We start from the raw sequence: 16,386 nt of genomic DNA, 5'->3' as shown, positions 1-16,386 counted from the left end.
TTTGGAGGAACCAAGAGTTCACGGAGGAAGAGGAAGAGGGACTTGCCAAATTCTCTGACACCTGCCATGCCATCCTACCCTGGCACTCAGGAAGAACTCGGGACTTGGAGCAGCCACGAGCTCGGCCACTTCGTAGCTGCGTGGCTTTAGGGACCATGCCCCGTCCCCGCCGTGGCAGCTACAGATAACTGCAGGTTAGGAACTGGGCTCCGCGCTCGACAATTAACTAACCCAGCGGAGTACTGGCTGCTGGTGCGGGGGGTACTGGCATCCTCGTGTGGCGACGGATAAAAGGTGAAGCTGAAGTTAACCAACTTGCACAGGGTCGCCCGGCCGTTACGTGGGGACCCCGGGACTCGAACTTTGGCTCCACAGCACAGCCAATCTCGCTACCTGTCTCTCGTCACGCCCTCCGTTTCCACACCTTTAACGCTTCAAAAACAGAAGGTGCCGCCCAAGGGGCTGGAAGGAGCTGAGGAAACGACTCCAGAAGAAATCACCACTGACCACGACTCCCGCCGGCCCGCCCCGGGGAGCCGAGTCGGCCGACCGTCCCCTCCCCCGCCACCTTCCGCACCGGCCTTCCCGGACGGTATCCGCGCCCGTTTCCGCTCAGAGGAAGCCCCCTGCCTCTTCATGCTCCACGCGTTCTTCCTCGTGCGCCTGCAGTTTCCACTTGGAGTTTGGGCTCTTGCGCGCACGAGCAAAGAAGCTAGTCAACAGCTGCGCGCGCCCCTGCGCGCATCCCCGACGCCTACGCCCCAGCAGCCCCAGCGAAAGCGAAGTCGCAACGCAGGCGCACTTCTGTTCACTCCGGTCCCCAGAGAAGGCGGGGTTCCCGCTGCCCGACCCGGAAGTGCTTCTCTTTTCCGTGGCGGAGAAAGGAGACCGCAGAGCTCTGGGTTGTGGAAGAGGTGGCCGTGCACTGTCATCAGTATGCAGCGATTGCTCTTTCCGCCCTTTAGGGCCTTGAAGGGGAGGCAGTGTCTGCAGCTCCTGGCTCCTAGGGCAGCGCCTAGAGCACAGGTACCGCACTGCAGCGGACTCCGAGTCGCGTGAGCGGGGATGGAGTGAAAGGGCCGGGATAAAGATGATGGAGAGCCCCACATCACGTTTCCGGAGCTCCTTACAGTTTACTCACAACGCATTTCCTTGTGTTCAGAGCCCCTAGGTTCAGATCTGGACCATTGACCTACTGTGTGGTATTGGCCAAGTTAATTAAACTTTCTGTTCATCGATTTCCTTATCTGTAAAATGGGGATAACAATACCTACTTTAAGGTTTGTTATGAGGATTACATTCTTTAATATACATCAGGCCTTTTGCACATGGTAAAAGCTTAGTAATTTTTACCCTTATAGTTTATTTTTGCTTAAAAAGTTCCAAGTAGTCAGGTGAGGAAGTATAACTGCATTCTACAGAGAAGGAAATTGAGGCTTAAAGTTACTTTTCTAAAGGTGACTCGGTTAATCAGAAGTAGGAAACTGAGCATGAATCTTTGGACTCATAGGGGTATAGTCAGAAGAGGGCATGCATTTGCTTAACTAGTAATTATTGAGTGGTTATTATATATTAGGAACTGGAAAAAGAAAGATAAATATTATAAGACTCCTGCCCTGGAGGAAGTCAGTTTATTCATTTGTGAAATCTTTATCATGGTCTCGTTATATAAAGAAACAGTGTTAGAAACAAAGGTAGCAGAAGGGAGAGAGCAAGACTGACCAGACACTGCTACCCCAAAGCTCATAGTTTAGTGGGAGATACAAACAGATGAACCTGAAGGGACAGCGATGTGCTGCATAACAACATTTTGGTCAACAATAGGCCACAGATACAGTCATGGTTCCGTAAGATTATAACAGAGCTGCCTTTCCAAGTGTACCTTTAAAAAAAAAAATCTTTTTCTCTAAATTTCTTTTTTAGAGACAGGGTTTTACTTGTCACCCAGGCTGGAGTGCAGTAGCATGATTATAACTCACTGCAGCCTCCAACTTGGAAATCCTGGGCTCAAGCATTCTCTTGCCTCAGTCACTTAAGTAGCTAAGACTACAAGTGTGCGACACTGTGCCTAATTAAAAAAAAAATAGAGATGGAGGGTCTTGCTATATTGCCCAGGCTGGTCTTGAACTACTGGCCTCAAGTGATCCTCTCACCTTGGCCTCCCAAAGCCTTGGAATTGTAGGCATGAGCCTTTGCACCTGGCCCCATTTTAAAATATTTTATACCATATTTTTACTGTAATTGTTCTATGTTTAGATAAACAAATACCATTGTGTTACAGTATTTGGTACGTAACATGCCATACAGATTTATAGCCTAAGAGCAATAAGTCATACCATATACCTCAGGGGTGTAGTAGGCTGTATCATCTAGATTTCACTAAGTACTTCTTTTTTTTTTTTTTTTTTTTTTTGAGAGGTGGAGTCTCGCATCAACGCATAGGCTGGAGTGCAGTGGTGAGACTTTGGCTCACTGCAACCTCCGCCTCCCAGGTTCAAGTGATTCTGCCATTTCAGCCTCTCAAGTAGCTGGGATTACAATCGTACGCCACCACGCCCAGCTAATTTTTGTATTTTTGGTAGAGGTGGGGTATCACCATTTTGGCCAGGCTGGTCTTAAACTCCTGACCCAAGTGATCTCCCTGCCTCGGCCTCCCAAAGTGCTGGGATTACAGGTGTGAGTCACCACACCCAGCCTTTAGATTTGTGTAAGTACATTCTATGAGGTTCACACAATGATGAAATTGCTTAAGAACGCATTTGGCAGAACATGTGCCCCTGTTGTTAAGTGATGCTTGACTATACATTACAGTGTATTAAGGGCTGTCCAGTGTGCTGTGGGAGTGACCTATTGCAGACCTTAAAGAGCCTGGGAACAATCCCAGAGGAGGTGACATGTAAGCAGAGATCTGCAGTAGGTATTATTAATCAGGCGAAAGGAAGTGTACAAGCCAGAAAGAAATGTTTAAAGACCTAGAGGTGAAAGAAAATATTCCATATCTGTAAGTAGAGTGAAGTCTGAGGGAAGTATTCAGAGATGAGAAAATTCATGTAGTTGGGGATAGGTTTGAGTAAGGCTAGATTTGAAACCAATTGGAAAACCAGCTGGAAGGTTGATGCAGTAATCCAGATAAGAGATGATGACTTACCAAGACATAGCTGTGGGGATGCTATGGTACTTCACCCTAATCAGAATGGGGTTGAGTGTGGGTAGCAGCCATTCCCTGTTTATCCAGTTGTAATTTGTCTATCTTGATCTTTAGTGTGATTGCATCAGGCGCCCTTTGAGGCCAGGGCAATACAGCACCATCTCTGAAGTAGCTTTGCAATCTGGAAGGGGTACAGTGTCTCTTCCCTCAAAGGCTGCCGAGCAGGTGGTGGGCCGATGGCTCCTGGTCTGCAGTGGAACAGTGGCTGGAGCAGTTATTCTTGGTGGAGTAACTAGGTGAGTAATTTGCTCATAGTGAGTCAGGTATTTTGATTGTAAGTGGAAGCACAGGTTGACTGAGGAGAAAGGAATTTTTTTTTTTTTTTTTTTTTTTTGAGACAGAGTCTCGCTCTGTCAGCCAGACTGGAGTGCAGTGGTGTGATCTCGGCTGACTGCAACCTCCGCCTCCTGAGTTCAAGCGATTCTCCTGCCTCAGCCTCCCAAGTAGCTGGGACTAGGCGCATGCCACCATATCCGGCTAATTTTTTGTATTTTTAGTAGTGACAGGGTTTTACCATGTTGGCCAGGCTGATCTCGAACTCCTGACCTCAGGTGATCTGGCCACCTCGGCCTCCCAAAGTGCCAGGATTACAGGCATGAGCCACTGCGCCCAGTTGGAGAAAGGAATTTTACAGAGCATCTAATCTAGCTCCCTTATTGTACAGATGGAGAAACCGAGGCCTTAAAGAAGGAACACATCTGATGGCTTGCCCTACTATAGAACATTTAAGTGTTTTATTAGTAGGAGCCTTCTATAAAGATTGGTTTATGTCTTAACTGGTACCTGTGCATTGTTTATGTATCTTTTGTCTTTCAATCAGAGTCCAAGTTTGTCTCAAAACTTTTTTTACGGTTTGTTTGAATTAAACCCAAAGAAGTTCTGTGCATCACAATTGGTTCATGTTTCTTAGGTTCATTTAAATCTTTGAAGAGACTATAGATTTAGATATTCCTCCCTTTCCCCCTCTTTTAGTTGCTGAGGAAACTCGAGTCATTTGTCCTATGGTTATGCACAGTCTAGATTTTGCTGATTGCATAACTATGTGATATTTAACATGTTCCTTTATCCCGTCTACTTCCTGTGAATGAGTAGTTGTTTGATCAGATTCAAATTGGGGATGAGGGAGCAAAATACTTCAGTAGGTGAATAGAACATTCATGAATATCTGGTGTGTATTATAGATGTTAACAGCCATTAATTACCATTGCCTGGATCCATTGTTTCATTAGCATAGTAAAATTGTAACATTTTATTAGCTCAACTCTAAAAAGCTTTCCCTCATCATCAATCTGGATATCCCAAGGTATAATTTGTATAGGAAAAGCAGGATAAATACTTAATTCTTCTTTCCCTTTATTTACCAATTTTCAAAATAATAAATTGGTCCCCCAAATCCTCCAAAGGCAACAAATAAAGCATTTGGATTTTTAAGGCTTATTATGAGATCATAGGTTCAAACACACTTGATAATGTTTCAGTTCCTTGTGATGATGGTGTTAGTGATTTGCTCAGATTGTCCCATCTTTAGTCAGTGGGCATCTCCTGAAATTGGCTTTAGTGACTTTTTGGCAGGGCCCTAATTACCTTTGATAGCTTCCTTCCTTTCTAGCATGACAAGATATTCCAAGCTCATCTTGTACATTTCTTGCCTCAGGCCTAAAATCAGCCTTTTACTTTAGGAATCCTAACTCCTTTTGGTGAAAAAGTTTCTGGTTTTAATCAAATATACCTTCCTCAAATTCTCTTCACATTCCACATCCCTTATTTCAAAATACCTTATGTGTTATATAGGTTGTTATGAGCAAGTGCAACAAATTTGAATGTATTGTCTTTAAATTCACCCAAGAATCTAAACCGGTATACATGTAACAGATCTCTTTTCCTTGGGTAAGGAATGTTGGTTATGCATTTAGAACAGACTGCTTTGGCTGTAGGGGTTGAGTTTGCCTGTCAAGGAATGCTAGTGAAAGAAAGAATCGGGAAAAAAAATAAAAAAGAAAGAAAAGGATTGAGAGAATATAAGGGTAAATAAATTTGTACCTGATGGCAGCTGTTTCTGACAAAATTCTAAGCAGTAAGAGAGAAATGTCTCAAAAGAGGAAACAATTGTGTTTACCTTTAACAAGATTAAGTTCAGATCCACTTGTTGCTATAAACCTTTTGTGAGTAATCCAGCCTTACACATACACCCCAACATTTCTTTCCCATCCTAAGGCTGACAGAGTCTGGCCTCTCGATGGTAGATTGGCATTTAATAAAGGAGATGAAGCCACCTACAAGCCAAGAGGAATGGGAAGCAGAATTCCAAAGATACCAGCAATTTCCAGAATTTAAAATGTAAGTATGAAAGAACATTAGGTAAACATCCCAGTAGGCCCATTTGATCTTTTGCACTTAAACCCTTCAGAATGGTTAGATTATTTCATGATCTTTGGTTCAGTTATGTTTAGTCAGCTTCTCTTCTAAGCCTCCAAATCCAAAGTCATCCTGAGGTCGTTGATGAGGAAGAGGGCAGACCTACCAAGTTGCAGGACTGAGAAAGAAAGTTTTTGCGTTCCATAAGAAAATAAAAATCAGAAGGATGTTTCCTCCTTCTTCTTTTTTGACTTTCCATTTCACCCAGCTTGAATCATGATATGACACTGACAGAATTCAAGTTCATCTGGTACATGGAGTACTCACACCGAATGTGGGGTCGCCTTGTAGGCCTTGCGTACATCCTGCCTGCTGCCTACTTTTGGAGAAAGGGCTGGCTCAGCCGTGGCATGAAAGGACGTGTTCTTGCCCTCTGTGGCCTCGTCTGCTTCCAGGTAAGATTTATTCGAGGTTGAGAAACCAGACATGCTCCCAGGAGCTTCCTAGTTGGCATTTTTTTTTTTTTTTTTTTTTTTTTTTTGCGATGGAGTCTCGCTCTGTCGCCCAGGCTGAAGTGCAGCTCTGCCTCCCGGGTTCACGCCATTCTCCTGCCTCAACCTCCCGGTAGCTGGGACTACAGGCACCCACCACCACACCTAGCTAATTTTTTGTATTTTTAGTAGAAACGGGGTTTCACCATGTTAGCCAGGATGGTCTGGATTTCCTGACCTCATGATCTGCCTGCCTCGGCCTCCCAAAGTGCTGGGATTACAGGCGTGAGCCACTGCACGGCGCCTGGCCCCTAGTTGGCATTGTTTTTAAGGAAATAATCTGAGTCACTTTAATAGAGTAGGTAAGAGCATGTATTTTAGTGTCACAGGCCTAGCTTCAAGCCCCAGCTCTGACACTTAGTAAGGTAAATTACCTAACCTCTGAAAGCTATGATTTCTTTACCTGTAAATGGGGATAATAACAGTGCCACCATGTACAGTTGTGTAAATTCTTTTTTTTTTTTTTTTTGAGACAGAGTCTGGCTCTGTCGCCCAGGCTGGAGTGCAGTGGCCGGATTTCAGCTCAGTGCTCTGCCTCCCAGGTTTACACCATTCTCCTGCCTCAGCCTCCTGAGTAGCTGGGACTACAGGCGCCCACTACCTCACCTGGCTAGTTTTTTGTATTTTTTTTTTTTTTAGTAGAGATGGGGTTTCACCGTGTTAGCCAGGATGGTCTTGATCTCCTGACCTCATGATCCGCCCGTCTTGGCCTCCCAAAGTGCTGGGATTACAGGCTTGAGCCACCGCACCCGGCCCAGTTGTGTAAATATTAAATGAGATAATCCATATTTAAAGTACTTAGCTTTGTGCCTGGAATCAGTAAGCACTCGGTAGTATATTTTCACGTGCTGCAGGAAGTAGTTTGTTTCCCATCATGGGTGCCTCCCTAGGTTCTTGTCTCTTCCCTTTTTCTAACTTGTCTGCTGTAAGAAAGTGGGATCCCTGTGCTAGAATGCTACAGAAGCATACAGGAAAATTCCAAAAGAGAGAAACACTTTGTGGGATGAAAGATTATAGAATACCCATGTAGCTGAGAGAGATTCATATATAAATGGCAATTAAAATCATGTAAGTTGAGCGCCTCTTAAGGAAAGATTCCCACAATTAGCAGGTTAGTACTGCTAGGATGATGAAAAAAAAAAAAAAAAGTTGGGTGAAACTGAGCCAGGAATTAAGAGAGAAGACACATAGGAGTATTTGGGTCAAGGTATAGAGATCCTAAAGGAGATTATCAGAGCATCAAAGAAACATCATCAAAATTTAATCAGGAGGAAGCTAATTGGTTAATTTAACTCAGAAGTGGTAAGAAAGTGAGCCAATTAGAAGGGATTAAGGCCAGGCACAGTGGCTCACATCTGTAATCCCAACATTTTGGGAAGCTGACATGGCTAGATCACTTGAGGTCAGGAGTTCCAGACCAGCCTGGCCAACATATTGAAACCCTGTCTCTACCTAAAATACCAAAATTAGCTGGGCGTGTTGGTGTGGGCCTGTAGGCCCAGCTACTTGGGAGGCTGAGGCAGGAGAATTGCTTGAACCCGGGAGGCGGAGGTTGCAGTGACCCGAGGTTGCACCACTGCACTCCAGCCTGGGCAACAGAGCAAGACTCTGTCTAAAAAAAAAAAAAAAAAAAAAAAGGATTAAGGAGGGAGATGAGAGAGAAGAAATAGAGGCAGCAGAAACAGGTAATTGTTAAACATTAATCAAAGTCTAATAGTAACAAGAGAAAGGCAGGTAGAACAAAATGAAAGTTAACATTTTAGAATTACAAAAACAAGCCAACACTGAAAACGGACTATTTGGGAGGCAGAAATTGAAGATGTCAGATGAGGTATGGGAGAAGAAAGTGGGCTAGTAAATCACACTGTGTATGTCTTCATCTTTCAATGTCTCATGCAGTTGAAATCAAGGTAATTAGAATATCCAGGGTAATCTTGAAAGGGGAGAGAAATGCTCAAAAAGATTTCCAGAAGAGTATATATTTAGAAGTGGCAGAATCCACCTCTTTGACCTGATTCTACTGAGCTGGGCAAGTGGGGGTGAAAGGGCTGTCTGATCTCATATGATTGGAACTGACAGTTGTTTGGTTAATTGAAAAAGCCAGTTAAAGCAGAGAATCATAGAATATGATACATACCATAAACTTTTAAGCTTAAATCTGTACGTTCATTACCAGCTTTTAAAAAATCAAGGCCTTTTCTTTGACTATGCATCCCCAGATTGGCCTTCAACTGCGGGTTTCTTATATCCCCATAAACTGTGCTTTTGCTTAAAGAGGAGTGGGAACTTAGATATTTGCAAAGCAATCTGCATGCAAAACCTTACTGATTTTTATGATTTTCCCCTGAAACTTTTATAATTGTCTTATTCCAACCTAACTTGATAGTAGATGTTTTTAAGCATTTACCTTAAAGTTTCTCCAGAACATTCAATCTAGTTTTATGAGATATATCCATGGACCTTTTTTTTTTTTTTCTTAAAGCTCATCAGCTATTGTTAGTGTTAGTGTATTTTATGCATGGCCCAAGACAATTCTTTTTCCAGTGTGGCCCAGGGAAGCCAAAAGATTGGACACTTCAGATCTAAGTAGTAGTTAAGTATTAATGGTGATATGTGAAGAATTGTGGATAAGTCATGAATCCTGGGACACTGCATATTGGGGAGGGTATGGAAAGAGGAGGGGTGGGTTAGAGAGTACTCCTGATAGCTCACTTCTTCCGTAAAGTTGAACAGATTAGATTAGGCTGGGCATGGTGGCTCACGCCTGTAATCCCAGTACTTTGGGAGGCCGAGGCGGGTGGATCACGAGGTCAAGAGATCGACACCATCTGGCCAACATGGTGAAACCCCATCTCTACTAAAAATACAAAAATTAGCCGGGCGTGGTGACAGGCACCTGTAATCCTAGCTACTCAGGAGGCTGAGGCAGGGGAATCCCTTGAACCCGGGAGGCGGAGGTTGCAGTGAGCCGAGATCACACCATTGCACTCCAGCCTGGTGACAGAGCGAGACTCTGTCTCAAAAAAAAAAAAAAAAAAGAAAGTTCAACAGATCATTTTAACCTTGTTTTGTTTGCTCCATCTCTTGGGGATTCTAGGGTCTCTTGGGATGGTATATGGTGAAAAGCGGACTAGAAGAAAAACCAGACTCCCATGACATCCCTCGAGTCAGTCAGTACCGCCTCGCTGCCCACCTGGGATCAGCCCTGGTTCTTTATTGTGCCAGCTTATGGACCTCGCTCTCACTGCTGCTTCCTCCGCACAAGGTAAGAGTTGTGTGCAAATATGTCTTCAAGACCCTGCTTTCAATTCTTTTGGATATATATCTAGAAGTAGAATTGCTGAATCATATAGGAGGTGAATATTTTGCCAACATTTTCTATTGGGAAAGGTGAAACAAATTGAAAAATAGATTGGGAGGGAGTACCAACAACAAGAAATATCCCAGTCACTTTACGTCTGACGCCCAGAGGGGATGGTGGATGGCAAAGTGAGGAAGATCAGAACAGAGGTGTTTCTGAACTTCTGGTGTGGACAAGAGCCATATTGTATTGTTTGTTAAATGGGGACCTGCCAGTTAAGTCTAATAATATAGTAAACCTTAGTGATTTTGTCTGAAGTATTTTTCTGTTTGCTGATTAAAGGAAAATACTAGCTTTTCATTTCATGCTTTGATTTCAAAGCAAGGTATGACATATTTTTGAGACCTTCATTAGTAATAGAGGTCTCAAGACACCACACCCTTATAGGACATTTTTTTTCCCTAGAATTTTTTTTTAAATGAGTCTTGGCCAGGCGCAGTGGCTCCCGCCTGTAATCCCAGCACTTTGGGAGGCAGAAGCAGGCATATCACCTGAGGTCAGGAGTTTGAGACCAGCCTGACCAACATGGAGAAACCCATCTCTACTAAAAATACAAAATTAGCCAGGTGTGGTGGTGCATGCCTGTAATTCCAGCTACTTGAGAGGCTGAGGCAGGAGAATTGCTTGAATCCAGGAGGCAGAGGTTGCGGTGAGCCAAGATGGTGCCATTGCACTCTAGCCTAGGCAACAAGAGCGAAACTCCATCTCAAAAAAAAAAAAAAAAAGAGTCTTATATTAGGTATTGAAATCATGGGTTGACCTGAGTAAGCTGTTCCTGGAGAAAAGTTTGAGATGACAGCAGGACTCTTGAGTCGAATCATCCGTTAGGTACTTGGAGCCAGTAGCTAGATTCCAGTAAGGACCGGACATGTTGTCTTGGCAGTCATTCCCACAGAGAAGCCAAATTGGGTTGAAATATTGATATAGTAGACAACCACTGAGTAATTCCACATCTGAAACATAAGGAATTATTTGAAAGTCTCCTGACTTTCAAAGCCAAAGTTCTTTTATTTATTTATTTGAGATGGAGTCTTGCAGTGTTGCCCAGGCTGGAGTGCAGTGGTGTGACCTCGGCTCCTGCAACCTCCACCTCCCGGGTTCAAGCAATTCTCCTGCCTCAGCCTCCTGAGTAACTGGGACTACAGGTGCACACCACCATGCCTGGCTAATTTTTTTGTATTTTTAGTAGAGACGGGGTTTTGCCGTGTTGACTGGGCTGCTTTTGAACTCCTGACCTCAGGTGATCCACCCGCCTTAGCCTCCCAAAGTGCTGGGATTACAGGTGTGAGCCACCGTGCCCGTCAAAGCCAAACTTCTAAAATGAATTCATTTTAATTCAAACTTCTAAAATGAATTCATTTTAATGGATTCATTTTGCCTGCATCTATAGCTGTTGCTTCCTGACAATCTATTCCTTCTTTTCAATCCCTGTAATTATCTTCCTCACCCAACCCAATACATACACACTTTCACATTTACCCACACTTACACATAAACCCACACACTCTTGCTGCTGAAATTGTACTCTTAAAGATTACTGATGACTTTATCAATTAATTGTTTAGATTCACCTAATTACAAAAAGGATTTGAGATGCTAGACAATGAACCATATAGTACTATGCTGTCGAACACAGTAGCTACTAACTACATATGGCTATTTAAATTTTAATTAATTAAGGCTGGGCACGGTGGCTCACACCTGTAATCCCAGCACTTTGGGAGGCTGAGGTGGGTGGATCATTTGAGATCAGGAGTTCGAGACCAGCCTGGCCAACATGGTGAAACCTCGTCTCTACTAAAAGTTAAAAAATTAGCTGGGCAACAGTGGCACGCACCTGTAATCCCAGTTACTTGGGAGGCTGAGGCAGGCGAATCACTTGAGCCTGGGAGATGGAAGTTGCAGTGAGCCAAGATTGCACCACTGCACCCCAGTCTGAGTGACAAAGTGAGAAAAAAAAATTTTTAATTAAATAAAATTAACTTTATTTACATAAGCTTTTTGTTTACTTAAACTTTATATTTAAATAAAATTAATTTTTAATTTAATTTTCAGTCATACTAGCCATGTTTCAAGCTCTTCTTAGGTAGATGATAGAACTTTTCCATCATCACAGAAAGTTCCATTGGACAGTGCTGATAATATGATATGTTAGTAATGATACCTAACTTTTCATATACAGTGTAAGCCATTTGAGGGTAGCATTCTGACATAACTCCTTTGTATCTTTATAGTAACCTGTTTATAAAGTTCTTATTCATATTTGATGATTCACTGATTAGTATTAGAAGTTGGTGGTAGTAAGAATAAAAACATTTTATCAAAAACACTAAATGCAGGAATCTCTAAGCATTCTATGCAATTTCGATTCTGACTATATTTGCTAAGCACTAATATCACACACATGAAAATCCAGTCCTGATCTTAAGCTACATCCTTTCAACCATGATGAAGCATTGCTTCCTGAATAATGTAAATCATTCAGATTTTGAACAGATACGTAATGAGTACCTATGTGCCAATCACTAGGCTAAGATTGCTGTAGTAAAAAAGATGGCAGTTCCTGCCTTCACAAAACTTGTGGGGTAGAAGTATAATTACAATAAAATACAGTACATGTTGGAACAGAATATCTGCCAGAAGTACTTAACTTAGTCTAGGGGTCAGAGAAGCTCCGATCTTAATTTGTCACTTGGGTTTGGCCTTGGAGATCTTTGGTGCCTCTCATTGTTCCTGAAACACAGTTTAACTGAATGATGTTTTTTCTTGTTTAGTTGCCTGAAACCCGTGCACTCTTATGGTTGAGACGATTTGCTCATGGAACAGCAGGTCTGGTGTTCCTTACGGCTCTCTCAGGTAGGACTCAGCTTATCAAAGATGACCTGTTTGCATCGCACTCTAAGCTGGGACCTCTTGCCTAACGCTTTGCCTCGTCCTCCTGCATCTTTATATTTCCTTTTCACATCTGTTTCTCTCATTCCCACTATCTTCACCCACTGTTTCCTGTTCCTTTCTCTCTTCCAAAAATTCTACTTTACTGTCAATTGAACAAAAATATTGAACATCTACCTAGATCCAGATGGCTTAGGTTCAAATCCTGGCTTCACTACCTGTGAACTGTATGACCTTTGCAAGCTCTGTAACCTCTCTGGGCCTTAGAGACCTTATATGTAAAATGGAGATTATGACAACAGTATGACTGCTAAATGTGAAATGTGTAGAATAGTTGTTAGCATGCAGCAAAGGCTACATAAGTGTTAGCTGTTACTATTATATAAACATTATTGTTATCATCACATTACATCAAGATGGGTCAGACAAAAGGCTTGCCCTCAGAGATGGTTGCAGGTGGAGAGTTCATTGGCACAGAGAGACCAACACAGGATTTTTTCGTTCTTTTTTTTTGAGACCGAGTCTCAGCCTGTTGCCCAGGCTGGAGTGCAGTGGCGTGATCTCAGCTCACTGCAACCTCTGCCTCCCGAGTCCAAGCAATTCTCGTGCCTCAGCCTCCCAAGTAGCTGGGATTACAGGTGCACGACACCACGCACAGCTAATTTTTGTACTTTCAGTAGAGAGGGGGTTTCACCATGTTGGCCAGGCTGGCCTCCAACTTCTGACCTGAGGTGATCCACCCGCCTTAGCCTCCCAAAGTGCTGGGATTACAGGCATGAGCTACCATGCCTGGCTTTTTTCATTCTGTAAACCACACTTCCACCTCTGCTGCCCTCATTTGAGAACTGCACTATCCAGTAGAGGAGTCCGTAGCCTCATGTGGATATTGAAACTTAAATTAATTAAGGTTAAATAAAATTTAAAATGTAGTTCTTCATTCACACTAGCAACATTTCAGATGCTCCGTAGGCACATGTGGCTAGGGGCTAGTGTATTGGACGGCGCAAATATAGAACACTTCCACTGTCACAGAAAGTTCTATTGACAGCACCGCTCTGGAATAAAAATAATACTGATTCAAACCAATGAGCCACTCAGCACTTTTATTTTTGGCAAAGAGCATGAATTTTTACTTCATAAGGGACGTTTTAAAAAAATATGGAGTGGGTTGGGCATGGTAGCTCACACCTGTAATTCCAGCACTTTGGGATGCTGAGGCAGGTGGATTGCTTGAGCCAGGGAGTTCAAGACCAGCCTGGGGAACATGGTAAAACCTCATCTCTACAAAAAATACAAAAATTAGCCAAGTGTGGTGTTGTGTGCCTGTAGTCTCAGCTACTCAGGGGACTGAAGCCGGAGGATTGCTTGAGCCCAGGAGGTCGAGGCTGCAGTGAGCTGAGATTGCACTGCTGCACTCCAGCCTGGGTGACAGAGCAAGACCCTGACTCAAAAAAAAGAAAAAAAGGCCGGGCGCGGTGGCTCATGCCTGTAATCCCAGCACTTTGGGAGGCTGAGGCAGGCGGATCACCTGAGGTGGGGAGCTTGAGACCAGGCTGGTCAACATGGTGAAACCTCGTCTCTACCAAAGGGCGGGCACCTATAGTCCCAGCTACTCGGGAGGCTGAGGCGGGAGAATCACATGAACCCTGGTGGCAGAGATTGCAGTGAGCCGAGATCATGCCACTGCACTCCAGCCTGGGGGACAGAGCCAGACTCCGTCTCAAAAAAAAAAAAAGAAAGAGAAAAGGGAGTGTGACCCAAACATTTCTGGATTTTCTTTGATAATAAATAATAGATCAGACATCCATTAATTCATGAATACCTCTTTATTTGTTTATCCAGGATTTAGTTCATAAGTTTTGGGATTTTTCTCACTTCCGTGTTCAGTCAACAAATATTTATTGAGCATTTGGGGAAGACAGATAATACACAATGGAAACATGATGTGTTTGATGATATTTAGTGCCATGAAGAAAAATAAATTAGGGTCAGGAGACAGAAAGTGTGCTAGGGGAGTACCATTTTATATAGGATCATCAAGCGAAATCTCTTTGGTAAGGTGACATCTGAGTGGAAGCTGGGGAAGTAAGGGAGTCAGTCATGCAGACATCTGTGGGAGAGCATTTCTAAAATAAATCAGTAGCACTCAGTGGCGGGGTAAAGAGGGCATCAAAATCACTAAGGGAATTTTTCTAAGCTAGTAAGCCTCTCCCCCTCCCCCCACACCGCAGCCTCTACTGCACTTCTCTAGAGGAAGCAGAATCTTAGGGTGGGAGCAGGTAAGGATGCAGAGATTTGAAGTTTCCATGGTGATTGTGATGTGTCTTCCCTGTTGGAGAACCTCTGTTGTAGATCTTTCTATTGTTCTCTGACTGTTCCCTTAGTTTAACTCAGGGATAACAGACTTTTTCTATGTCAGAACTAGTATTTGGTCTCTTCTTCTTCTCATTTTAATAAATACCATTTACCTTGGAATACAGGGGCTTTTGTGGCAGGGCTAGATGCTGGGCTTGTTTACAACTCCTTTCCCAAAATGGGAGAATCCTGGATCCCAGAGGACCTCTTTACCTTCTCCCCGATCCTGAGGAATGTTTTTGAGAATCCCACCACGGTGCAGTTTGATCACCGGATTCTGGTAAGTGTAGCTGGTGGGTACCTGCCAGAGAGCACAGGAGCCTATCATAGGCTTTGGGGTGTCAGTGAAGCACTGATGGCAACACTGACAGAGCAGAGCAGGAACTATAATTTCTGCTCTCTTTGGAGAAATTTTAGGACCATTTCTCTAATCTAATGTCTTTGTCCTCATTACTCACCCCTGTCCCCCCGACCCCCTACCCCAGCCAAATTCTAGCTTTCAGGACATTGCCAGCTTCTTAAAGTTCGAATGTGCCTTTTACCACTTGGCAAGTGATAACCTCCCTCAATCCTGCACATACCTAGAAAGTCATTTCAGCAGAAATGTGGTTGAGTAGAGAAGAGAATGCAGAGACCATAGTTGCTAAGCACATAGCTCTCGGAGCTAAACCAGAAGCTCAAGCCAGGAGCTTCACTAGTACTTTTCATTCTGTTTAAGCTAATATGTTTTGAGGTTCTGCTATGGGCCATTTAAAGATTGGCTTGGAGGCCTGTGTGTGATGAATTGGAGCGGGGAAAGATGAGCAGTAAGGAGACTGTGAGAAGCATAGTGCTGCTGTGCGATGCCAGGGAGAGCGATGGAGATGGGGCCTACATGGTGGGAGTGAGACTTGAGAAGAATGATGCATTTGAGAGAGAATTTAAAGGAACAGAGGCTGGGCACAGTGGCTCACACCTATAATCCTAGCACTTTGGGAGGCTGAGGCAAGAGGATTGCTTGAGCCCAGGAGTTTGAGACTGCAGCGAGCTGTGATCATGTTACTGCACTCTAGCCTGGGAGACAGAGTAAGAGCCTGTCTCTTAAACAATTAAATTTAATTTAAAAATAAGAGCAGTGGGCACAGTGGCTCATGCCTGTAATCCCAGCCCTTTGGGAGGCTAAGGCAAGAGGATTGCTTGAGCCCAAGAGTTCAAGACCAGACTGGGCAACACAGGGAGACCTCATCTCTACAGTACATAAATAAATAAAGGAAGAAAGTTAATAAGATTGGCTGTCAGGAATGAAGGTGAAGAAAGATCAAGTGAAAGTCCAAAGTGTCTTCTGTAGCATGCCTAAAACATGACTTATAGGGATGGGGCCATCGGAATGAGTGTGGAGCTAGAGGTGGGAGGATGTCATCAGATGCAGGCATGTTGAGTGTGAGATGAGAGCAGCACATCCAGAGAGAGGGGGCCAGAGGACTCAGTTGTCCAATGGGGGCTGGACTGAAGCGTGTTACCTGGTGTGGGCTGAGTCCCCACCTGCACACAGTATCTTAGCATATAAGTAAAGCCTGGTTGAAATTGTCATTGTGGACAGCTCTGAAAAGGAAACGATGTGAAATAAATGTAGAAATATGATAGAAAACATTCTCCCTGATACTGTGGGAGAGGAAGGGGACTAT

General features: G+C 43.7%; 2 protein-coding genes and 1 long non-coding RNA gene across 17 annotated transcripts in view; 2 read left to right on the top strand and 1 right to left on the bottom strand.

Annotated features, from left to right (window-relative positions):
- The window catches only part of CUTC (cutC copper transporter), a 36,507-nt gene extending 35,755 nt beyond the window's left edge, over positions 1–752 (bottom strand). For 6 of the 7 annotated variants that reach the window (XR_013398260.1, XR_013398257.1, XR_013398259.1 and 3 more), the window contains exon 1: positions 578–752. Coding sequence is in view for 2 of the 7 variants with exons in the window: in XM_077947233.1 (XP_077803359.1) it covers positions 578–638 (61 nt within the window). In the remaining 5 variants the exon portion in view is untranslated. Of the gene's footprint in view, positions 1–507 lie in introns of all 7 variants that reach the window. The other variant, XM_077947235.1, reaches the window with a different exon arrangement.
- A 106-nt stretch (positions 753–858) lies between these two features.
- COX15 (cytochrome c oxidase assembly homolog COX15) overlaps positions 859–16,386 on the top strand; it is a 37,687-nt gene continuing 22,159 nt past the window's right edge. For 6 of the 9 annotated variants that reach the window (XM_077947227.1, XM_015147911.3, XM_015147913.3 and 3 more), the window contains exons 1-7: positions 859–1,026; positions 3,263–3,444; positions 5,423–5,545; positions 5,832–6,018; positions 9,212–9,379; positions 12,250–12,331; positions 14,848–15,002. In XM_077947227.1, the coding sequence (XP_077803353.1) occupies positions 937–1,026; positions 3,263–3,444; positions 5,423–5,545; positions 5,832–6,018; positions 9,212–9,379; positions 12,250–12,331; positions 14,848–15,002 (987 nt within the window). In that variant the 5' untranslated portion in view covers positions 859–936. Of the gene's footprint in view, positions 1,027–3,262; positions 3,449–5,422; positions 5,546–5,831; positions 6,019–9,211; positions 9,380–12,249; positions 12,332–14,847; positions 15,003–16,386 lie in introns of all 9 variants that reach the window. The other 3 variants (XM_077947226.1, XM_077947230.1, XM_077947229.1) reach the window with 3 other exon arrangements.
- Positions 6,077–9,017, top strand: LOC144331263 (uncharacterized). The gene is made up of 2 exons (XR_013398271.1): positions 6,077–6,131; positions 7,638–9,017. It is a non-coding gene; the product is annotated as an uncharacterized LOC144331263 (long non-coding RNA).

The sequence above is a fragment of the Macaca mulatta genome, chromosome 9 (assembly GCF_049350105.2).
Source record: "Macaca mulatta isolate MMU2019108-1 chromosome 9, T2T-MMU8v2.0, whole genome shotgun sequence".
Taxonomy (NCBI): domain Eukaryota; kingdom Metazoa; phylum Chordata; class Mammalia; order Primates; family Cercopithecidae; genus Macaca; species Macaca mulatta.
This window is presented reverse-complemented; position numbering and strand designations above follow the sequence as displayed.